General features: G+C 32.1%; 4 protein-coding genes across 17 annotated transcripts; 2 read left to right on the top strand and 2 right to left on the bottom strand.

The window, feature by feature from the left end:
- Positions 1–1,954: 1,954 nt before the first annotated feature.
- On the bottom strand, positions 1,955–5,130 carry LOC138347539 (uncharacterized). Its single transcript, XM_069295834.1, has 3 exons — positions 4,761–5,130; positions 2,669–2,673; positions 1,955–2,491 (listed from the first exon to the last, which is right to left on the bottom strand). Exons 1-3 carry the CDS (start codon positions 5,128–5,130, stop codon positions 1,955–1,957), a joined length of 912 nt encoding a protein of 303 aa, XP_069151935.1.
- Positions 4,785–23,288, top strand: LOC101244846 (transcription termination factor MTEF18, mitochondrial-like). Of its 14 annotated transcripts, XM_069294943.1 has the most exons (7): positions 4,785–8,258; positions 9,357–9,475; positions 10,745–10,811; positions 11,506–11,597; positions 20,656–20,823; positions 20,907–22,757; positions 22,836–23,288. In XM_069294943.1, exon 1 carries the CDS (start codon positions 6,409–6,411, stop codon positions 8,104–8,106), a length of 1,698 nt encoding a protein of 565 aa, XP_069151044.1. In that variant the 5' UTR covers positions 4,785–6,408; the 3' UTR covers positions 8,107–8,258; positions 9,357–9,475; positions 10,745–10,811; positions 11,506–11,597; positions 20,656–20,823; positions 20,907–22,757; positions 22,836–23,288. The 14 variants fall into 14 exon arrangements, with proteins under 14 accessions (XP_069151044.1, XP_069151045.1, XP_069151048.1 ...); XM_069294944.1 differs by lacking the exon at positions 11,506–11,597; XM_069294947.1 differs by lacking the exon at positions 20,656–20,823 and having other exon boundaries at positions 22,504–22,757.
- On the bottom strand, positions 11,045–16,798 carry LOC138347220 (uncharacterized). Its single transcript, XM_069294950.1, has one exon. It carries the CDS (start codon positions 16,796–16,798, stop codon positions 15,638–15,640), a length of 1,161 nt encoding a protein of 386 aa, XP_069151051.1. The 3' UTR covers positions 11,045–15,637.
- On the top strand, positions 20,818–22,569 carry LOC112941067 (pentatricopeptide repeat-containing protein At5g39350-like). Its single transcript, XM_069295833.1, has 5 exons — positions 20,818–21,104; positions 21,212–21,344; positions 21,413–21,615; positions 21,914–22,184; positions 22,504–22,569. The coding sequence occupies exons 1-5, from the start codon at positions 20,818–20,820 to the stop codon at positions 22,567–22,569; spliced, it is 960 nt and encodes a 319-aa protein (XP_069151934.1).
- Positions 23,289–24,610: the final 1,322 nt, after the last annotated feature.

Here is a 24,610-nt window from a genome sequence, read left to right as displayed (position 1 = left end):
ATAATATTAAATAGTTAGGAAGAGTAGTCACAAAAAGACATAGGAAATAGTTAATAATATAAAAAGTAGGATTACCCAATCTTCCCACCAAACTGTTAGGCTTGTCATGTTCCTAAAATCTTGACCGGTAAAAACATGCATGTCGTATTCCATTCAAATATCCTTTGCACTGGTCACCTTAATTATTGCTTTTTTTTTTCAGCTACAGAGGGACGCCTATAAATATTCAACTTTTTATACTCCGTCATCTCTTCCTCCATTACGACCCTTGGAATTTCTCCAAACATATTCCTCTTCAAATTTTGAATTGCCTTGGCAAATGATTTTTTTCTCCGCTTGGCCTTTAAAGTATATGCATGCCGTACATTCTTTGATACAATGTCCTTCACATCCCTCTTGTTTTTTAATTCATTGACAACTTCACTCAATTTTTGTAGATACATGATAAAATCTTCATCATGTTTCTTACACTTCTCACATAGAAAACCACAACATCGTCTACAAGAGGTAGCCCATTCATGTTGTCCTGAAGCAACACTAGCAGCAACACCAACACAAGCAGCAGCAGTAGCACCAACACCAGCACTATCATCAACACCAACACCATCATCAGCATCAAAAACAACTAATTCATTACTGACTTCACTAGGAACTCTCTCTCTTTTGATGGTTGTTGCTCTAGCCAACACTATTTTAACTCTATCCACAACAGGATCAAAAATGGTTTCAGCCAACCCTAGAGTTATTAGATATGACATTTGTAATTCCTCCTCTTTTGGGGTAATCCATGGATGGACAACCTAAAATAGTAAAAATGAGTCATTAGTAAGAACTTTATGTTATTACAGATGAATTATCTATCGCAATATGTGTCACAAATGTTGCTACAGATGATTGTGTTGCTAAATGTTACAACACATGACTCGTCTGTAGCAACATGTGACACAAATGTTGCTACAGAAGAATCATGTTTTGCGACATGTGCCACAAATGTTGCTACAAATGAATTGGTTATTGCGACATGTGTCACAAATGTTGCTATAGATGAATCATCTGTAGCAATATGTGTCACATGTCGCAACACACGACTCATCTGTAGCAACATTTGTGGCACATGTAGCAACATGTGACACAAATGTAGCAACATATGCTTGTAATATACTAATAATAACATACTGCATCAAAAGGAGGGTTAAAAAGATCTGGAATATGCCCTTTTTTGGTAGTTTTTGTTCTTGCCATCAACCATCTTATCATCCTTGGGGATGATCTCTCTTCTGCTGCAATTACTTGGTGGGTCAAATAAGGAATGAATTCAAATGTCCAGGCTTGTAAAAAAAGAAAACTTGTCAATAATCAAATGTTGAATTATTATTTAATATAATATAAAAAGATTAAAAACATTCAACTTTAACATGAAAGCCCATGGAAAACCAAACAAGTTATTGGTCTTTTCTCCTAAAGGTATCAACATGTAGTCGACAGTTAGATGGAAGCTCTCATGACCCCACTGGTAGTTCTTAAAAGCTTCAATATCCTGAAAGAAATTGACATACTTTAAAAGTATGTTGTTGTCGGAATCCTTCGGCAAAACAATATTATGTGTAAACCAAAGTAAGCACAATGGATTCTTGTACTTCCTTGTTGTATCCTCCCGTTCCAACAAACTTAATAAGTCAGAATTTTTAAAGCTTTTGCCAACGAGGGACATAAAGTTTTGCTCCTCAATTGGCAGTGTCTGTTGTTCTGCTTCTGCTACTTCTTTAACTATTTTCTTTCCCCGTGGTTCTGTTTTAACAATGTATTCAGGGATGGGCTCAACAGGAGGATGACATTTTAGCCCTGTAACTATGGCAAACTCTCTTATGTAAAAGAAAACTGGCATGCCACAATAATTAATTAGAATCTCATCCTTCTTATTGAGATTTTAAAAAATGAACCTTCTTTTCAGAAGTTAATACACGATGGTCATTTGAAAACGTGAAAGTGGATCAATGGGTAAATCAAGAAAATGACCAAAACAACTATTTCTGAAAAACTCTTCCAATTGATTTTTGTTGAGGATATACCTGAATTTGACGAAAGGTCTTTCCCGGACTGACCTAATGATGATGTCACCATTAGCATCAAACTGCAGATGCACAGGGAAAGTGTTTGCATTGATGATTTTAATCCCATCATCACCATTAGCATTGAACTTTTCATGAAGTTCTCGTTCTTCTTCATGAACTTCATTTATTTTTTCTTGTTGTGCCACAACTACTACTTCTGTATTTTTCCCTTCTTCTTCCTGAACTTCATTTATTTTTTCTTGTATCTCAACTTCTTGTTTTACATCTTCTTCCTCTACTACTTGTCTTTGTTCATATTCTTTTTGACAAAATTTTATTTCTGCTTGAGAAGAAGAAACTGCTTCAGTTGCAAGATTTTCTGAAAATGTAGTATTTTCGTTCCTCTTCCCATGAATTTTAGACCTAGCCTTCTTCTGGATCTTTGTTTAGTCAAATGTATCAATATCAAGTTTTTTTTGACAAGAGCCATTATATTTGTATATGCAACCATAAAAATAAGATATTTGAAAGACACACACACATGAGCTACAACCACAAGTCAAAACAGGGCAATAAGCAGATAAGCACATGCATTTCAAACCCTAATTAAATGTTACCTTACCTGAAAAGATATAATCAAAGATAAAGTAGAAATTATGAGGACAACACCGCCTTGCTGTAGAAGATGATCTGTGAAGAAAGGACTAAGAGAAGAAGAGAAGAGAGAAGGAGAAGTAGTTGACAGTAGAGAAGAAATAAATAAATTTTGTAGTATACGAAACGACATTTATAGAAGAGAGAGGAGAGAGGAGAGAGGAGAGAGGAGAGAGGAGAGAGGAAAATTGAAAATGAAATCCGTTTAATTTTTTTTAAAATTTTGACAATTCAAACTGTGACATATGTTGCTTCATATATAATATATGTTGCTACATATATACGAATTGTTGCAACATATAATTTTTTCGTGTTTATTACTACAGAAATTACATATATAGAAGAGAAATAGTATAAATAAATACATCTTGTGGAATACGAAATGATATTTATAGAAGAAAGGAGAGAGTAGAGAGGGAAAATGAAAATTAAAGCCGTTTATTTTTTTTTAATTTTGACAATTCAAACTGTGACATATTTTGCTACATATATACGAATTTTTGCAACATGTAATTTTGTCGTGTTTAATACTACAGAAATTACATATATAGAAGAAAAATTAGTATAAATAAATAAATCTTGTGGAATACGAAATGACATTTATAGAAGAGAGGAGAGAGGAGATAGGGAAAATGAAAATAAAGCCATTTTTTTTAAATTTTGACAGTTGAAACTGTGACATATGTTGCTACATATATACTATCTGTTGCTACATATACACGAACTGTTGCAACATATAATTTTGTCATGTTTATTACTACAGAAATTACATTTTAATTAACAATTCACCAATTGTTTTATACAATTTATCAACAAAAAGGTAATTCACAATGATATGATATACATAACCGCCTATCTAATCAATGGTTATAAACTCAACATTTTCATCGATCTTAGATTTGTTTTTAGTTCTACGCATCTGTGGGTCTTCATTGTTACTAACGTAACCATTTCGAGCCTTTACAATTCCATAATTCTATAGGAGTGAAGCATATCTCAAGCGAAGGGCGTCAGCACTAATTTCACTGATGGTACTTGTAATCCATCACTCAAATACTCAGTGTATGCAGCAACAAAAATTCCACAATCTCTGCATCAGAAAATATAATGACATTACATTTTGATAGTCGTAAGACAAAATAATATTGTGATACTTACAAACTACTTCTTTCTTGTTGGGCAATACAGTAACATGAATGACTTCGAATGGGTGAGATTTGTTCTTTCCTTGGTAACAATTAAAATCTGACCAGTTGGTTCGCTTATTTTGCTCAAAAAATCCACTCAACTCAAGGTACTTTGGCAACATTGTAGCCATCTTTTGAATCTCAGAGGATATTTTTCTATTAGACCTATTTGAGGACATGGAATCGTACACTTTTATGCACCGTTCCTTCAATCCAACGACTGCCAAGATCTAATGGAATTCTCCATTACTATTTACAGAGACATAAACATCATCCGTCAAGTGCCAAGGCATTCCAGAAGGTATAGCAGACCATTTCATTATGTCAATAATTTTATCCTCATATTCACTAGAATTGTCAATGTATATTTTAAAAAAACAACTAGTGGTGGTATATTGATAATCAGACTGAATCTTTTGCTTCAACTTCTTAAGCAAATAGTAAAATATGACATCCACATACTGCACACATGCATCAAACAAGTGTATCAATTTAATCATACATTCATGTACTAAAAGTACATATAGAAGTGAGCATGGATTTACCTCATCATTCCAACACCTATTGGGTTGAGACATTACGTAGAATCAGTCCTTATTCATTGGAAATGTAACTACTAAATCAAGTTCTTCAAATTCAAGTTTTGAGCAATTGACTAAGTAGTGATCCTCCTTGTTTCCTCTGTAATTGTGTAATCATTATAAATCATTATATATTGGACAACAAGAAGAAATTCTAATAATAGTTGAACGACTTTACTTGCTTTACTTTACTTACTTTGCAAAAAGGATGATATTAGTTTAGTTGGACCCTCGCCGTCAATGTTAAAACCTTGAAATGGACATTGTCACTTCACATCACAACTGACAACTTCGACTTTCTTCCCTTTCTTTTTCGCTTTCGTTTTTTTTCTGCTTCTCCTTCTCCTTCTCCTTCTCCTTTTCCATCTCCTTTGTCTTCTTCTTCTTCTCCTTCTCCTTCTCCTGTTTTGCCTTCTTCTCCTTCTCCTTCTCTTCATTTGCCTTCTTCTCCCTCTCCTTCTCCTCCTCTGCTTTCTTCTCATTCTCTTCCTTTGCATTCTTGTCCTTTTCCTTTTCCTCTTCCTTCTTTGCCTTCTTCTCCTTTTCTTTCTTCTCAATAATCATAGAAAGTGTTTGAGAAATAGATTTTTCCAACCTCTTAAATTTCAAAGGCTGTGAAGTCTTCTTGGATCTTTGCACATCAATATTATGAGACATTTTCTTAAAAATATCATTGAGTTTTTTTACACAACTAATAAAATAATCATGTTGCTGCTCACATTCTTCGTATATACAAAAAGAGCATTTCATGTTAGAAGATTGAGTTATTGTCATGGATGAAACTTCTTGTATCATTTCATCTACAAGGTAAATAAAAAAATATTGAAATTTTACAATTATTATAAAATAATAATAGCAGTATGTTGCGATAAATTAACATTATGTTGCCACATATGTATCTGCTATTGTGCAACATATCCATCTTATGTAGGAACAGATGCATCATATGTTGATACATCTGTATAGATTATTGCAACCTTTGAATCTTATGTGGCAACAGATGATCAACATATCAATTTTACAATTTATTATAAAATAATATTTGCAGTATGTTGCAACCGATGGCTAGTCTGTTGCGATAAATTAACATTATGTTGCCACATATGTGCCTGCTATTGTGCAATATATACGTCTTATGTAGCGAAAGATACATCATATGTTGACTCATTTGTACAGATTATTGCATCATTTGAATCATATGTGGCAACAGATGACCAACATATCACTAAAATGTGGCAACATACGCTAAAACCTTATCAACAAAATGGCCAAAAAAAAGAACAGCAACAACAACAAAAAATGACTTTTCACTGAATGATAACATTATAAATACATTTCCTCAAAATAAGGATTTCTTGAGTTGGCTGATTTTCTTTCAAAAATGATAAATAATACACACCATCAAGTAGATTATTAAGTTTTTACACCTACAGGACATTTTACTGTTCATTAATTCAAGAAAAACACTTTAAAAATTGTGAAGTATTTCAATAAATAACTTACCCATTTCTAGTCGAACACGATTAGAGATCAGAAAGATGAGAGAGTAATGGAAGACTGGAGAGGAAGAGTAACGATGAATTTCCGAATTTCTAAGGAAGAAGATGAAGAAAAGAAGAGAGAGATGAGAGGAGAGGAGATCAAAAGATTTTTCTTTATAAATAATTTGATTTGAATTAAAAAGTATTTTTTTTTTGGTATTTTATAAAAAATTAGAAAGTTTTAAAAATATTAATTTGGTCCTTAATTACATTTAGAAAGTATTTGACGGGCTCTTAATTTGTTAACAAAAACAAAAACGAGACTTATTTGACCTTAATTTTCTCGCAAAACCCTTGTGTGGTCTTACTTTGCCAACTCAAACCCTTTCCCGCAGAATCGAAAGTGAAGTGATTTGTTGAAATCTTAGAGAGATTTATCCTTGTCGTTCCATTGATGAAGCATTTGCAGAAACTGACAACTCCATTAATTCTCAAATGGGGTTATGTTTTTAACAATTCTAGACCCATTTTTGGTTCCTTCCAAAAGGTCAGGTTTTATGCAACTGCTAAAAAATCTAAATTGAAACAAGAAGAAGAAGAATGTCATATACCTCGTGCAGTGAAGAAGGAAGCACAAGCTGCTTTGCTAGACTACTTGCATTCTACTAGAAGTTTGCAGTTTATGGATGCTGAACATATGAGTAAAAACTCACCTTTTTTTCTTTCCAACTTATTACGAAGAATTGATAATGAAAATGATATTAGACGTTCTTTAACTCGATTCTTGCGATATCATCCCATCAATGAATTTGAACCATTCTTTGAGAGTATTGGTCTGAAACCTTGTCAGTACTTGCCATTTCTTCCTAGAGATCTCATCTTTTTGAATGATGATTATAGGTTGCTTGATAACTATCACGTCTTGTGTAATTATGGTATTTCAAGAAATAAGATAGGAAGGATTTTTGCTGAAGCTCCAGAAGTTTTTAGATATGATTCTGGAGTTTTGGACTTGAAACTTGCTTCTTTTCACGGGGTTGGGATAGATCAGTGTACTGTTGTCAAGCTTGTTTGTGCGAGTCCTCATCTTTTGATTGGGAATGTACACAAGGAATTTTTTCAAGTTTTTGAGGAATTAAAGAAAACAGGAGTTGAATATAGTTGGATTGAGGAGCAATTGAATGGAAATTTCGTAGATTGGAATCACTTATTCAAGCTCATATGCTTCTTGAACGGGTTGGGCTTGACTGATCAACAATTGGGAAAGTTAATTTGTCAAGTTCCTGGTCTTCTGTTTGATTGTTCCGGACGTATTACTTTTTCGCTAATTGGATTCTGGTTGAAATTTGGTATTCAGATACCCGAATTACTTGGTGTATTTCGACACTTACCACAAATTCCAATATCCACATTTGTTTTCAATATGAGGCAAGGATACCAGTTCTTGATTGAAATTGAGATGCCTGTCTTAGAGATTGGAAATATTATTCATTCATACCCTACATTGCTAGGCTCATGTGTTTTGAAGAAAGCTACAAGCTTGCTAACTACCCTGAATACAGGGAAGAAGCGGCTTTGTAGTGTGATCAAGGAGAATCCCGAATTTTTGAGGAATTTGGTTCGTGGAGCCAAAGTTGAACGGTTACCTATAGCTGAGGAGGAGCTGAGATCCAAAATGATGAAAACTAAGTTCCTTTTGGATTTGGGTTTTGCTGAGAACTCAAGTGAAATGGAAAAAGCTCTCAAATTATTTCGAGGGAAAGGGGTGGAGCTCCAAGAGAGGTTTGATTGTCTGGTAAATGCTGGTTTGAATCGAAAGCATGTTGCTTCAGTGCTGAAAATATATCCGCAAATACTCAATCAAAGGAAAGAGGTACTTGAGGCAAAAATTGATTTTCTATTGAATAAATTGGGTCTTCCACTGTCTACTTTAGTTTCGTTTCCATCCTACCTGAACTACACAATTCCAAGAACCACACTTAGGGTTTCAATGTATAATTGGCTCAAAGATCAAGGAAAAGTGGACCCAACATTGTCTTTGAGCACTATCATAGCTTGCTCAGAGAAACTATTCATGAAGACTTATGTAAATCCTCATCCTAAAGGCCTTGAAGTCTGGCAAGATCTGAAAAGAGAGATATATCCTGATTGAGTGAGATATCGTGAGTCGTTCCATCTGGTAGCATTGACAAAGGGAAGTCTAAAGCTTGAAGTCTCTTTAAAGCAGTCTCCTGCTTAAGTTAAGATGATTACCAGTTCTAAATGTGTTTACTTTGAGTGAAACAAAAAAGAGCAGGCATCCAGGTAATTACCTTTCTAATTGTATCGTACTTGGATGTCCCTGTTACTGACCCATTCAATGATTAAGGATTATAATGTCCGTGTTTGCTCTTGAAGTCCACTATTCTTGATTCACCTGTCTTTTCCGGTGGCAATATGTCTAACTGTTTTACTTGTTATTGTTGTACTGTTAAAATTAAAAAATTCTTTGTCTTTGTTTGGAATTGTCTTCTTTATGAACTGGTCTACTCCTTAGCATTGACCTCTCACTAGCTTATATTATTGGTGAAGTGAACAAAGGACCATCTTACTCGTATTAGGGGAAAATACAGATTGTAGGAAAATAATGTTTATCTTGTGCCAAGTAAAAAACTAAATTCCAGTATGTGGGCTGATTTTGGTGCTTAGCATTCAGTACCATTCATGGCATATACCCCCTATTTGTGATGTATAGTGCATGTTCAATGTCCTCTATTTGCATTGTTGGAGTTTAACTTTTTCAGAAACCATTAAATAATATCATTTTATGTTAAAGAATGTAATTTACCACTTTTATGAATGTAAATTTGCAGGTCTTTCTTTCTTTCTGCACAATAGATGAATCTGTTAATGATGAAGAAGAATTGACCAGAATCAGAGAGAATCATTATCACTTTGAGTAAAATCTAACACTGAACTGGAAAATCATTTCTGCCAAAATATACAATTCATTAATATTTAAGAAGATAGTATATTACGAAACATCAGAACAAACAGCAAAATAGTCAAAGTGAAAAGAAAAGTTAAGTAAACCATAAAAGAGATATACTAGTATTTATCAAAAACAAAAGAGAGATTTTGTGGATAACATACTAGAATTCAGATCAAGGTAACTGGAGTGTGTTGCGGACATGAATGTTCCTCTTCTTCTCCCTGTTTTGCCTTTTATTCTTCATTGAGCTGCTATGGTGAAGCTCTAACACCAATATGCTCTTTACTCTCACTCTTTTTTCATTTGTTTAATTCTATTTTTCATTTCATTCTCTTTCCACTGTTTTATTACCTTTCCTGCCTATAACTGGTTCCCTTATTTGTTATTTTTGTATATCCGCCCTATTGGTATTAACAGTAATAATCATGCAGGTGCATTATAGATCAAGGTATTAAGCTACATGACATGGAGTGCCAAACCCCAGAGCCCACTTTAAGAACAAAAATGCTGCATGTATGCATGCTGTAAACATTGGTCAATGTAGGTGGAGGTGAGGATAAATACAAGTAAAGAAACTGCTTCAAAAAAAAAAAAACATGTAGAGGAACTGATCCACAGCCAAAACTACTTTGATCAATAAAAGACTTCCATTTTCATTTATAAATAGCTATTCTTTCAATGTTAAAACCAAAATTTTCATCCATAAGTCATAACACGCCAATCCTATCTATAGGTACAGTGTTATCCCAAACAAAGGCAATTACTTTCCATATTATCAAGTGAAAATAGAAGTAGATACTTTTCTGTCTGATTGTTGCTTTAAATTGCAAGTTAGAAATGCAGTCAGGAATATCAAAGGTGCATTATATTGTTGCTAGCTTCTTTTTACGATCATTTAGATGGTGTTTTGTGCTTCTACATGATCCATATATGAGCTCATATTAAAAGTGAAGAGAAACACATTGTTTCATCGCCCATATCTGCTGGAGGAAGTGCGGTTCATTTAGTAAGTTTATCTTATAGCTATCAAATTGGGAGAGCCCAAGGCTATATAAGCCCCACATCAGTTTAATGGAACTGATGTGGAACTCAAGTCCCATTCCTTGCAATAATATCATAACAAACCACTACGCTCCGCATCGTCGTCCTCAAGAGCTGTGCACTAGACATTGCTAGCCCTGGACAAACACTGCCATACCGGCGTCACCATCCAAGGTACAGTGGGCATGGAGAGTGATGGGTGGTTCTGATACCATTGATACAACCTTAGGAGAACTACACCCTAAAAGCTGGCTATTAAGGTGGGAGAACCCAGGGCTATATAAGCCCCACATCAGTTTCACATGTAACCGATGTGGGACACACAACATACGGTTTGACTCTATAAGTCCCATTCCTTGCAATAATATCATAACATTAACTATCATAAGAGTCAACCCCAACAACTAGTGAGGTTCTGAAACACATAGGAAAGGAACTTCAAGGTTGCATTGATTTATCACTTATTTTTCATAAAGAAGAAAGTTCCCTGTTTAATTTCTTTTGGGGCCTCCAGTTAGTTGTGTGGAATTTGCATTAATTCGCTTTTTTCCTTTGTATTAGTTGATCTTATTTATATGTGGATATTTTTCAAGGTATTTTTCAACATTATATATTTATACTAACCAAAGAGTGAAATATACACCATTGACATCCATTCATGTCCGGACACAAGTCTTCCATCAATTTCCTGATATAAATTCTTACCTTAATTTCTTATTTTTTGGCTGTTTATTTTTAATCATCAATTAGATTAATATCACTGATTTATTATGTGCAGCTGTTAAAACATCAAGAACGATGCATGAAAAAAAGAAATTAAAGCCAAGAGGTGAACAACATCAAAGGTAATTTGGTAGATGATCAAGTAATGGTATAATTTAATTTCTTCGTGAATGGAGAGATTCAACATCCGTGCTAGCATTACTGATTAGCCTTGTACATTTCAAAAGTAGAGAAAAGTCACTCTAATCGCAGGGCATGAAATCTTTTGAGGTTTTATCTATGAATTTATTAGGGGCAAAAACTTAGTTTTGTTCTGCTACATGTGAACTTGATTTCTTTGTGTAACTTATATGATGAAATGTTTTTTTTCTTTATTTAGAGGAATGATTCCAACCACCATTCACATACTATTCCTTGTCAATCGTCCCGAGGAAGAGAAATTAGAATTCTCATTTCAGAAAATACACTGAGAAGAACTTAAGAGTTTGTTACTTCAAAATTCAGATTTCAGCTTCCCCTGTATCAATGAGTTCCAGTTTTAACTTTGTTATCTAGGTGTTTTTGGTATGATGGAAAGTGAACCTGTTTAGTTGGAGAGAAAACTTGTAACCATTTTACTAAGGATTTTAAATAATATTAGCAACTGGATTCATAAAAACAACACAGCAAACCAAATATTGTTTGATGGAATTTTTTAATTTAAAGTTGATATATTGTCCAAATTCTGGTCAAAGTTGTGATATTTCTCTTATATAGAAGAGACAGTTTAAGTTGCTTTTCGACATGTCTGCTATTGGTCATTCAATTGGCAAACAGGGATATTTTTGTCATTCTGATTCTCAAAGTGATAAAGGAATTAAATAATCATGGAAAACAAATCAACTATGACAGATGATATACAAAAACAGGTATACCATTTTATATTTATGAGTAGCTAAATTAATTTATTCCTGAAAATCTCTTGTTAATTATAATTGTTTATCATGTTTGAATAATGTTATAATAACCATCTTTAGAAAGTTTGCTACAGAAATATTCTTCGAATAAGTATGCCTAGACTATGCCATCCTAAGGTTGAAACCGGTAGGCAGAGAAGGCCGTTTAGGGGAGTAAACAAAGTTGAGGCGCTGTTAGGGTAACTAATCAAAGAAGAAAGCTGTAGTAGTGACCAGACGAGATGATTATTAAATTATTATTTTTGCATAATAAGCAAGTATAATTTATTAAGAGGTTGGAAGGAATAAAGTTTTAGTGAAAAATGAAAATAATAAAAATGGAAACACACCTATTAGACGATAATGTTGATTATAAGATATTACTACTCTATATACTAAAAAATTTGAATACTGATATAAAAAGAGAAATTTATAATAAATTATTAACATATGAGATAATAGAAATAACAACCCAAGGTTGGACTGAGTTAACCATACAAAGTATACAAGATGAGCTTTATTATGATATGTATGATTTATATGATGATTTAGATATTGGAGATTAAATATGACTGAATATTGGCTAAGGCGATATGGTAGGAATTACAGGTTAAAAAAGATTAGATATCCAGATAAATTAAGTAAGCTTTTTAAAATATTATATAAAAAGTTATGATGAATAAAAATAAAAATACTAAAATAAAAAGAACTAAGATAGATAAAAAGGTAAGAAAAATATGGAAAAAATTAAGATCTTTATATATAGAATATGAACTATCACAACTAGTCAAAACAGATAATGATAGAAAAGATCAATTGATAAACATAATTTCAAAAATAGAATATAAATATGTCTGCCATTTGAAAAAACAGTATGAACAGAGAAATCTATAAACAACAATTAATAGAAGAAATAATGGAAATAATGGTTGAAAAAGAACAAGAATTACAACATAGAAAAAGAAGATTAGAAGAAAACATATTAGCAGGAGTATGTAATAAATCACTACTAGCACAAAGAGAAGATATATCAATGTTAAAATTAGAATTAGATTGTCTTGAATATGAATTACAACATAATATAATACATAGATCATAATAAATAAAGAAGAATTTGCAGTAGACGAAAAAACATATGAAAACCAAGATGGAATGATAATAAAAATAGTATTTTCAAATTTAGGAAGAAGATACAAGAAAATAGGAAATAACTTATACTTAATGCTAGAAAAAGAAACAACAAAATTAGAAGATAGTTTAACAGCTATGGTAAAAATAACAAAAGAAAATGAAGAAATAGATAAATCAAGAGAAATTGAAAAAATAAAAACACAAGCAAAACAAGAAGTACAAAATTTAGAAGAAATAAAAAATACAAGAATAAGTGAATTAGAAAAAGAATTAGCTAGGTTAAAATTATTATATGAAAATAAACAAAAACAAAAAGATAAAGAGCTAGAATTAACAAATGAAATAAAACAAATGGAACAGAAACTAAATGAAGATCTAAAAGATCTAAATGAAGATATTGAAGTAAATGAAATAGACGGAAATGAAAATGACCAACAATCGGAAATAAGTGATATAAGTGAAACATATACAGAAATTCTAGAACAAATAAATAAACCAAAAAAATTAGAAATAAACACAGGAGATATGAATAGACCTAGTACGTCAAGAGTAAAAACCCCAGATAATAGTCCCAGAATAGCCCTAGAAGTAGTCCTAGGTGGACACCACCAACTTATTATACAGAAAGTTATCAACAATCAGATAGAAATAATGCAATATGGAACAGTAGATTAAATAAGAATTGGATACCAAAACCAATAAGTGAACAATATAATTTCTTAGAATTAGATTGCGTCACAGACATAAATAAAGCAATATTACTATGGACAGGAAATATATCCAAGCAGTTAATAGATAATAAAATAGAAACAACAAAAACACCAATATATATAAAAAGAACATTCGTAGGAACGGCAAAATTATGGATAGAAAATCTACCCCCAGAAAGTTTAGAAGTACTTAGAAATGATAAGAAAATGGATGGATCCGCATCAGCAACAAATATAGATATACTAGATAAATATGAATCAGCAATAAGAAATGAATTTGGAGGCATGACTACAGATATAAGAGAACAAAATAGAGAAAAAATAATAAATAGACAACTTATGACAAAATTAGCTATATGTAAAATGTGTTACTTAGAAGAATATACTTGCGCATTTAAAGAATATTATTACAAAGCTAAATACAATTTAGACGAAGCAAAAGAAATAAGAAAACAATATTATACAAAATTACCAGAACCATTTAGTACAAACGTAATAAAGGATTGGGATAATGAAGGAATGGTAGATACTTTAGGATCTAGAATAAAATTTTTAAATCAATGGTTCATACAACTATGTGAAAACCAAAAAGAAAAATTAAAAATGGAAAAAGTATTAAATAAAAATTTATCATGTTGTAAAAATAAAATGGCACCACAATTTGGATGCACAACTAAAAAACAAAAATCTAAAAGATATAAAAATTATAGAAAAAACAAAACTATATATAAATATAAACAACCAAGACGGAGGTATTATGTAAAAAATCATAAAATAAAAAGACCATACAGACCAAAAAGAAAAATATCCCAATGTACTTGTTATAATTGTGGAAAGATAGGACACATAGCTAAAGATTGTAAATTACCCAAAAATCCAAAAAGAAAACAAGTAGCAGAATTAATTATAGACAATGAAAAATATATGCAAATAGAGTACATAGATTATGAATTAAGTGAAAATGATAGTATATATGAAGTATCAGACATAGAAACTGAGAATGAAGAAGAAAATATTAACATAGATAATAACGAAACAGATGAAGAAATATAATGTCTGAAAATGAAATAAAAATAATATCTAAGGAAGAATATCAAGATGAAGAATCATCAGAACAGAAAATTATATTTGATAATATGATATTTGAACAAATAAAAGGAAAAGAATTAGATTTAAGTGTTGAAAAAGTACTAGAAATACCTATTTTAAGAAATTGGTTTAAAAGACAAAAAGAAGAATACTATGTAGTTAGTCAAAAAGAACATATCATAGATTGTAAATACACAAGAGGAAAAGCATATATACCTATAATAAATAAAAGAATGATAAACAAAGAAATACAAGATATAAAAGCTAAAACACCAATTAAATATGTACATTTAGGAGGAACAGAAATATTAATAAAAGCCTGCTTTAGAGAAGGAATAGATACACCTATAGAAATATATTTAGCAGATGATAGAATTGTACACCCTATAGAAAAAAGCATAATTAGTGCAGTAAAAGGAAACTTAATATATCAAAAATTTAAGTTTACAATAAGTGTTAATTATACAGTATCATTAACAGATAAAAATATAGATAGATCATTAGTTCTATATTGGAAAATGTCTGGAATAGAACTAGCACCAGGGAGCAAATTATTTACAGCAAGATGTAAAAATTTATATATATATTAACAACAAAGCATAAAATAACAGTAAGAAATAAAGTTAATAAAATAAAAATAGAAAATCCTTTTGAAAAAATAGTAAAGGCCAATCGTCCTTTAACAAGGATGAAAGGTCATTATGTATGTCTATATAAGGGGCATTTGGAGGGGTGGAAGCGGTTTTGTTATTTTAGAGTAGAGAGAAGATTGTTGGAAGAAGGATATTTTATTTATGAAGGCAAATGCCCCTTATATAGACATACATAATGACCTTTCATCACTCTTACTATTTACACAGTAACTTGACTCTTACTATTCATGGTTACTATTCATGAATAGGATACTGACACTATTTACTTTACAACTTTTTTACAAAAAACAAAATAGACTTTGGCCAAATGGCCGACATACTTTTTTCTTCTTTATTTAATGGCCTTTACTTTTTACATGTGGCCGACAATAATTATGACTAATTTACATATATTTTATGTCTATCTTTTCCCTATTTTCTTTTTCTCAGCTTACTCCATTTGTACTTCTGGAATTATGTCATCACCTTGGTTGCACTTGGAACATATATGGTCTGGGTAATTGTGTCCGACTAGCTTGCAATATCTCGTCATTAGTTCTTCGGATATGAATCCTTGCTTTATTGCTCTAGTTGTTGGCGTAGCTTCTGGTTTTAACAGGGTCAAAATCCATTTTTGGACTTCTTCCATATCTGCTTGTCTTATTTCTTTCGAATTGGCATATATCATTAAGTGGTCTCTCGAATAGTAGCTCCATATGGCGTTGCCTTGTAGATAGTTATTTGCTAGCTCTTGTATAATAGTTGATAATCCAATTATCCTTTTATTGGCATAGAAACTGGGTATCTCAACTCTTGTTATCTCTGGCTGTTGGCCTATATCTTCTGGGATTATCATTTCTCGTGTTAGCCCAATTTTGACTATCTGGATCATTGGCTTTATTTCATCATTAGAGTATCTCTGCTGTGCTGTGTAGAATCTTATGAAAAATAAGTTTCCTTTTGTTATCTTTTTATATATTAAAAATGCTTTGTGGACCTCTTGGATTCCACTTATCTCTTCACCTGTATATGTATAGACTGTATTTAATAATCCATAGTTATAACAAGTTTTAACTAGGTTTGGATTAGTTTTTGGTTGTGCAATTAACTTGTTATAGCCTTGTAGTTTTTGGGTTAGGTAGTCTTGGGTTTTTTCTAATGTTGTGGTAGATTTGGGTTTTTGATTTAAAAAGTTTTGTATTTTGTATAGGTTTTCAATATATGTTCGGGATATATGGTTGTATGTTTTCTTCTCTTTATGCAGGCTAGTTGCATAGGTAGATGTTTGTGGTGTTGAAGCATCTACTATCTGTATCTTTGGAGTAAATGGTTTGGTAAATATGCTATTTAGGTTTATGTTTTTTGGTGTAGGTTTCTCCATAGCTTTTTTGCTTGTACCTGCAGCATCAGTAATGTCATGGGTTTTAAGGAGTTTCCCAACGTCTCCTTTTAGCTCTGGCTGTTTTTCGTCTGCCGAACGACGTAGCTCCGCATTTTTATAGTCATGCTGCTGACTTGTAGATTCTTCCTTTTCTTCTAGCTTTTGAATTCTCAAGCCCATACTGTCCACTTTTGTACAAAGTGTAGTTAGGGTTTTGAGTATGTTTTCCATAACATTATCTTGTCCTGGCTGTGTAACTCTGTCTTGATAAATAGTCTGTAATCATATTTTTGTCATTTTTTATTACCTCAATTGTAAATGTAAAATTTAGTATGTTTAATACTAGTCTCCTTATTTCTTTTGTTGTAACTGAATCATCTAATTTTTTCGTTATCCACCTTTTTACTTGTGTATTATCTGTTCTTACAATAAATTTATTGTAAACAATATATGGTTCAAATGCTAATAAACATTTATATAATGCGAATAATTCTTTTCTATTTATTTCCCATTTTATTTGTGCTTCTGTATAAGATCCTGAATAATACCTACAATGGTGTTCTATTTTTTCTTTTTCATATTTGTATTTTAAAACTCCTCCATAACTATGATCACTTGAATCTGTTTCGACAATATAAGTAAATGTTTTATTTTTATCAGGAAAATATAGTTTTGGTAATTTTTTACATAAATTCTTAATATTTCTTATATGTTTTTTATCTTTATCATCAAAATGATATTCTACATCTTTTTTAAGTTTTTTATGTAATGGTTTTAGATGTTCTGCTAATTTTGGTATATATTCTCTTACCTGATTTACTAATCCTAGAAAGGATTGTAATTTCTTTTTTGTATCTATATTTTCATCAATAGTAATTATTTTTTGTACTATATGTGTTTGCATCTTTATTCCATTTTTATCTATTTGTATTCCTAGAAATTCTATCTGTGATTTCATAATTTCTGCTTTTCTTTTACTCAAACTTATACCTGTATTTTTTACTATATGTATAAATTTTTCCAATAATCTTATATGTTCATCTTGTGTTCTAGAATATAACAATATGTCATCTATATATACGATACAGTTTTCTAGTTGGTTAAAACAGTTATCCATAAAATGTTGGAATCTACCTGGTGCATTTTTATATCCAAAAGGTAAAACATTCCATTCATAGAAACCTTGCGGTACTGTGAATGCTGTTAATTGTTTAGATTCTTCTTCTAGTTTTAGGTGGTAAAATCCTGATTTACAGTCAAATTTACTGAAATAATTATATCCTTGTATTTGTCTTATTTTTAGTATTTTGTTTGGTATTGGATAATTGTATGTTTTGGTTTTAGCATTTAGATTACGATAATCTATGACCATTCTACTTTTACCTCTTTTTTGTTCACTATGTTTTATAACTATAAATGCTGGACTTGTATGTTTACTATTGCTTTTTTGTATGTAATTATTTGCTAATAATTCATCTATATGTATTTTAAATTCTTTTAAATCATCAAAGTTATATTTTAATGGTTTCTGTGTTATTATGATATTTTCATCTATTAACTCAATTTTTACTTTTGTCTTATGTTTTTTCCATCCTCGTAATGGGTCTTCACTATATAATTATTCTAGTTGTTCATTAATTAATTTAACTTTGTCTATAGCAAATATAATAATTTCTAATTGTGTTATTTGTTTATTATTTATATTTTCCATTTCTTGGTTTATTTTTTCACTTCCTTTTATCCATTCCATAGGTTTACTTCCTTCATTGTTAAATCCCGTTACTACCATAGGTGTTTTTAATTTTTCCCATTTATCTTCTGGTAAGCAATTATATTTACATATATTCGCTTCTGCTCCTGTATCTATCATAGGAGTATAATATCTGTTGTGATATCCTTCTACTATAATTTTTGTAAGTATAAATATTTTTATTAATCATTTTGTTCTTTTTATAATTATTTTCTTATTTTGACAAGTTATTGTTAATTGTTCATTTTCTATGTTGTATGGTTTAACTTTTTCTAACCATTTTATTCCTAATGTAATATTATGATCTCCTTGGTATATTTTGAATTGTATTACTAAGGGTATTCCTCCTATAATTATTTCTTTTTCTGTTGTTTCTTCATTCGTGTTCACTATCTCACTAGGTAGTCCAGGGCATATATGTCCTGTTCTTATAATTTCTTCTTCTAATACTAACTCTCTTGTTATATAATTTTCTTCTTGTCCTGTATTTATTAATATTTTATATTTTCTTTGGTCTATTATTCCTGTTATGAAATAATGATATGGTGTTATTTCTTCTTTATCTAATAAGCTTTGTGGAATTTCATATTTTCTTTTAGATGTACTCATCCTTGATGAGGTAGCTCTTGTTAATGTATTTGGTACGCTTGAAGTGCTTAATCTTTCTTTTACTATTTCTAAATCTTCTTCTATATCAATTTCTTTATAGCTATAGTCATTATTGTCTATTACAGTAATTATTTTTTCAAAAGGATTTTCTATTTTTATTTTATTAATTTTATTTCTTGCTGTTATTTTATGCTTTGTTGTTAATATATATATAAATTTTTACATCTTGCTGTAAATAATTTGCTCCCTGGTGCTAGTTCTATTCCAGACATTTTCCAATATAAAACTAATGATCTATCTATATTTTTATCTGTTAATGATACTGTATAATTAGCACTTATTGTAAACTTAGATTTTTGATATATTAAGTTTCCTTTTACTGCACTAATTATGCTTTTTTCTATAGGGTGTACAATTCTATCATCTGCTAAATATATTTCTATAGGTGTATCTATTCCTTCTCTAAAACAGGCTTTTATTAATATTTCTGTTCCTCCTAAATGTACATATTTAATTGGTGTTTTAGCTTTTATATCTTGTATTTCTTTGTTTATCATTCTTTTATTTATTATAGGTATATATGCTTTTCCTCTTGTGTATTTACAATCTATGATATGTTCTTTTTGACTAACTACATAGTATTCTTCTTTTTGTCTTTTAAACCAATTTCTTAAAATAGGTATTTCTAGTACTTTTTCAACACTTAAATCTAATTCTTTTCCTTTTATTTGTTCAAATATCATATTATCAAATATAATTTTCTGTTCTGATGATTCTTCATCTTGATATTCTTCCTTAGATATTATTTTTATTTCATTTTCAGACATTATATTTCTTCATCTGTTTCGTTATTATCTATGTTAATATTTTCTTCTTCATTCTCAGTTTCTATGTCTGATACTTCATATATACTATCATTTTCACTTAATTCATAATCTATGTACTCTATTTGCATATATTTTTCATTGTCTATAATTAATTCTGCTACTTGTTTTCTTTTTGGATTTTTGGGTAATTTACAATCTTTAGCTATGTGTCCTATCTTTCCACAATTATAACAAGTACATTGGGATATTTTTCTTTTTGGTCTGTATGGTCTTTTTATTTTATGATTTTTTACATAATACCTCCGTCTTGGTTGTTTATATTTATATATAGTTTTGTTTTTGTTTTTTTTTTTTATTTTTTTTTTAATAGTGACCTCCAATTTCTGCGCTTTGTTTCTGCTTTTGCTTAGTTTTTTAGCTTTCTTGTTGCTTCCTTGTATAAACAAAAGGGAAAAGTATTGTGTGTTGTATATAGAAGAAAAGGTTGCCGTTCTGTCGAAGCTGCTCTGTTTATACTTTCTGTTATCAGGTCTGCAATTTCGAGTTGTTGTTTTCTCCTTTTTCAATTAGATTTCCATATTTCTTTCTGCTAAATTAGGCTGGATTATAAATTCTTTGTGGTTAACTTCTATGCTATACCGAATATGTTTTCCGGATTTCAAGTTTGTTCGATTTTATTTGGGGTCTGCTAATTTTGGAGCTGTAAAGCTCTTGAAATTACAGCTGAATCGGACTTAAAGGTTTTGGCTCTGTGCGTTGCGGCGAGAAATCGCTTTGTCATGGATGAAGCTTATGTGTTAGTGTATATGTCTGTGTCTGAATAGTTGATGGGCTTCGGATGAATTGGTGTTATTCATTGTACCAATTGATCAATAATAATGAATATATATGTTGCTTAGCAGAAAAGACGTGGAACTTTTGTGAGATTAGGATGGAACACAGTGATGTTGCATGATTCATTGAATGAAGTGGCCATATGTGGGATACTTTTGTGGGAAATTCACTTTTGTCCGTGTAGATGAGTTGTGGAGATAAAAGAGGGTGCTAGGAGGGTCTTTGAAGCAATGCAGGTACGAACTGTTGTGACCTGGAATACTATGATCAGTGGGTATTGCCGAAATGATAGTCCTAAAGAGGCCCTAATGATTTACAGGAGAATGGAAGATGCTGGTGTTCACGCTGATTGTGCCACTGTGCTTTCTGTGTTGCCTGCGTGTGGGTGTCTGAAGAACTTTGAGATGGGCAGAGAGGTTCACTCACTGGTCGAACAAGTAGGTTTTCGGGACAATTTGTCTGTTTGGAAAGCTGTCGTTGATATGTACGTCAAGTATGGAAGAATGGATAAAGCAAGGTCGGTTTTTGAGAAGATGATCGATAGAGATGTGGTTACTTGGACTACAATGATCCACGGTTTCATTTCAATTGGTACTTAAAAGATGCACTATGGTTTTCTCAAAGGATGCAGCTTGAAGGTGTAAAGCCGAATGCAGTAACTCTCGCATCCCTTCTTGCTGCATGTGCCAGTTTGCCTCATTTGAGGCTTGGCAAATGCCGCATGGCTGGGCTATCAGGCTGGACCTTCAGGCTTCAGGTTGATGTTAATGTAGAAACCTTATTGACATGTATGCTAAATGCAATTGTTTTAGACTAGGCTATCAGGTATTTACAAAGACTAGCAAGAAGAGGACTGAGCTTGCAAGAGAAGCGGTAGAGCTTTTCAAGTTCATGTTGTTAGATGCTGTCAAACCTAATGATGCAACCCTGAAAAGTGTACTTCCTCCATTTGTCATTGAAGCTGATCCAAGGCAAGCGTTGAGCATGCACAGCTATCTTGTAAGATCTGGATTTTTACAAGAACTGAGGTAACTACTAGTTTAGTTGATATATACTCTAAATGTGGAAATTTAGATAATGGTCACAAGATTTCAATGGGATACCCAAGAAAGAAAGGGACATAATCTTGTGAAGTACGTTAATTGCTGGTTATGGGATGCATGGGCATGGCGAGACTTCTTTGTCACTGTTTAATGAGATGGTGCAATCTGGGGTCAAACCTAACGAAGTCACTTTCACCTCGATTTTGCATGCTTGTGGTCATGCTGGTTTGGTGGATGACGGTCTTTTTTTGTTTAATTTTATGCTTAAAAATCACTCTGGTAGTCTTAGAACAGATCATTACACCTGTATGGTTGATCTTCTTGATCAAGCTGGCCGACTTGAGGAGGCATATGAACTTATTAAAACTGAGACTTTTGAACCAAGTCATGCCATCTGGGGTGCATTACTTGGTGCTTGTGTGATACATGAAAATGTGGAACTGGGAGAATTGTCTGCAAGGTGGCTGTTTAAGCTGGAGCCAAAGAACACAGAAAATTATATACTATGGGGAAAGATCTATTCTGCAGTTGGAAGATGGAAAGATGCAGAGAATGTGACTTTTGATGAATGAAGTCGGACTGATAATGGCGCCAGCTCAAAGTGTCATTGGGTGACAAGTAGATGATTTCTTTTAGTTTCCTTGCAAATAGAGTTAAACAAAGACTGCAGGGTGAGGGTAACATCAGAGAAATATGCAACAATAGGACCACAGCTAACCCTCTCAAGTTTCCGGTGGTGTTTATAATCTCGTCAATTTTTTGCTATTGTAATTATAGTTTCAACTCACAGATGTTAGCTGGACAGTTTAATTTTCTTCGTTGTTTCCTTCTGCTCTTAATTATCTTTTCTGTCATTTTGGTTTGTTGTTGTAGGTTCTCAGCAAAGTTCGTCTAATCTTGTCATTTGCTAAACAATGGATGGAACTCCTGGAAAATTAATTATCTTGTCATATGCGGAAAAAGAAAACATCATCAGTGCACCATCCTGCTCCAATGGACACAGCAGGAAGCAGCAAAAGCAACATCGAAAATCCTGTCACAAAAAATAAAAAGACAAGCAAGAGGCCACTTCCAATCACAAGCATTTTCTAGAGGTGAAGACTCCCCTTCCAAAACACTATAACAAGGTATATAGACTTCTTCCAAAACTACTACTTCCTACATTCAGTACTTCAACTAAGTGTTGTGCTTCATTTTTTTATCAGTGAAAAGCCATGTCTGCTACACATTTGCAGTGTGATTGAAGCCATTTTTATCAGTGAAAAGTCATGTTGGCTACAATTTGCAGTATGATTGAAGCCATTTTTTTGTCACTGCAGCAAGCATCATCATAACGGATCACTTTCCTTTTGCCTATGTAAATAGAATGTACATAGCTATGTTATAAAACTTGGCTCCACCACTAATATATAATTTTAGTTGTGTCACATTTGTTGTGCAATTAATATGAGTTCTTCCTAGAGATCAAATTGAACGGCGAAGTACTTCCGGTCATTTTTGAAGATCAAATACATTTCAAGGACGTCTACATCTTTCTACATTCGAGAAATACACTATTGATGACCCTCAAATTATAGAGAAGTTTAGGAGAGAGGAATCAAGAGAACAACATAATAATACTCACAAGATTCATTAATAAGAATACCATTTTTCTTTTATTTATTTTGCATGCAGTTACCTGTAGGATCGATTCTGCTCTTCATTTCTTTCTCTTGCAAACAAGAAACTACAAATTCAACTACTGCAATGACCTTCATAAAGAGTAGTTATTTTTCATACAAGTATCTGCTGATCTCAGTCATGTTAGCCTGATTACTCGGCATAAGTTCAACAACAGTGGGTTAGATAGATATGTACACTTCACTTCTTTGGAGATGATGAAAAACAATAACTACCATATGATGGTCATAATTGCAATACCTAGCGACAATTTTGCAGTAGTGTCCTTTGGAAAATTTTCTCGAATTGGCTCCAACTTTGGTGAATATGAAGATTCAATGAATTCTCAACTTCAATGAATGTCAATGCATTGATGGCTGACTTATTCGACATGGACGAAAAATTTTCAATGATGGAGCAAACTATTGAAGCCTTGAAAAAATTCATTGATGAAAAAAATCTTAATATTGCTAAACTTATGAATAAGTTGGAGACATTCACACTCGGAGAGTCAAGTCATGTCCCCACTTGTCCACCTGATTTTGATGCACGAAACAAGGATGTTTAGGAGTCTTCTGCGAAGTTAAAATTTCATATGGAGAAACAATTTTCTTCAGTTAGAGCATTATCTGTCCCACAGTTGCAAGACATGCTAACAAACATTATCATGACTCAATATGGCGGAACACCACAAAGTTCCTTGTATTACTTCAAGCCATATACCAGATGAATTGATTGTTTATCAATGCCAACAAACTATTAACCATTAGAGCTTCAACAATTTGGTGGCAAGGGGAACCCAAGGCAGCATATCACACTTTGTTGATACTTGTAGCAATGCTGGAACACATGGTGACCTTTTGGTAAAACATTTTGTTCGTTCACTGAAAGGGCATACATTTGAATGATATATCGACCTGGAACACGAGTCCATTGATAGTTGGGAGCAACCTCGAGAAGGAATTCCTCAATCGTTTTTACAATACTCGTATTAGCATGATAAAGTTGACCGACACTAAGCAAAGAAAGGAAGATCCTATGGTGGATTATATCAATCATTGTAGATAATTGAGTTTGGACTACAAAGATTGTCTTTCTTAAATATCTGTTGTGGAAATGTGCATTCAGGGTATGCATTGGGGATTTCTATACATATTACAAGGTATCAAAGCACAAACTTTTAAGGAACTTGCTACACGAGCGCATGACATAGAGCTGAGCATCGCAAGTCATGCGAAGGCATCTCTTTTTGCTGATATGACAAAGCAAAAGAAGGAATTCAAGAAACCTATGACCTCAAAAATCCAGACAAAGGAATCTA

The sequence above is a fragment of the Solanum lycopersicum genome, chromosome 3 (assembly GCF_036512215.1).
Source record: "Solanum lycopersicum chromosome 3, SLM_r2.1".
Taxonomy (NCBI): Eukaryota; Viridiplantae; Streptophyta; class Magnoliopsida; order Solanales; family Solanaceae; genus Solanum; species Solanum lycopersicum.
The sequence above is the reverse complement of the archived record's forward strand: the minus strand, read 5'-3'. Positions and strand labels throughout refer to the sequence as shown.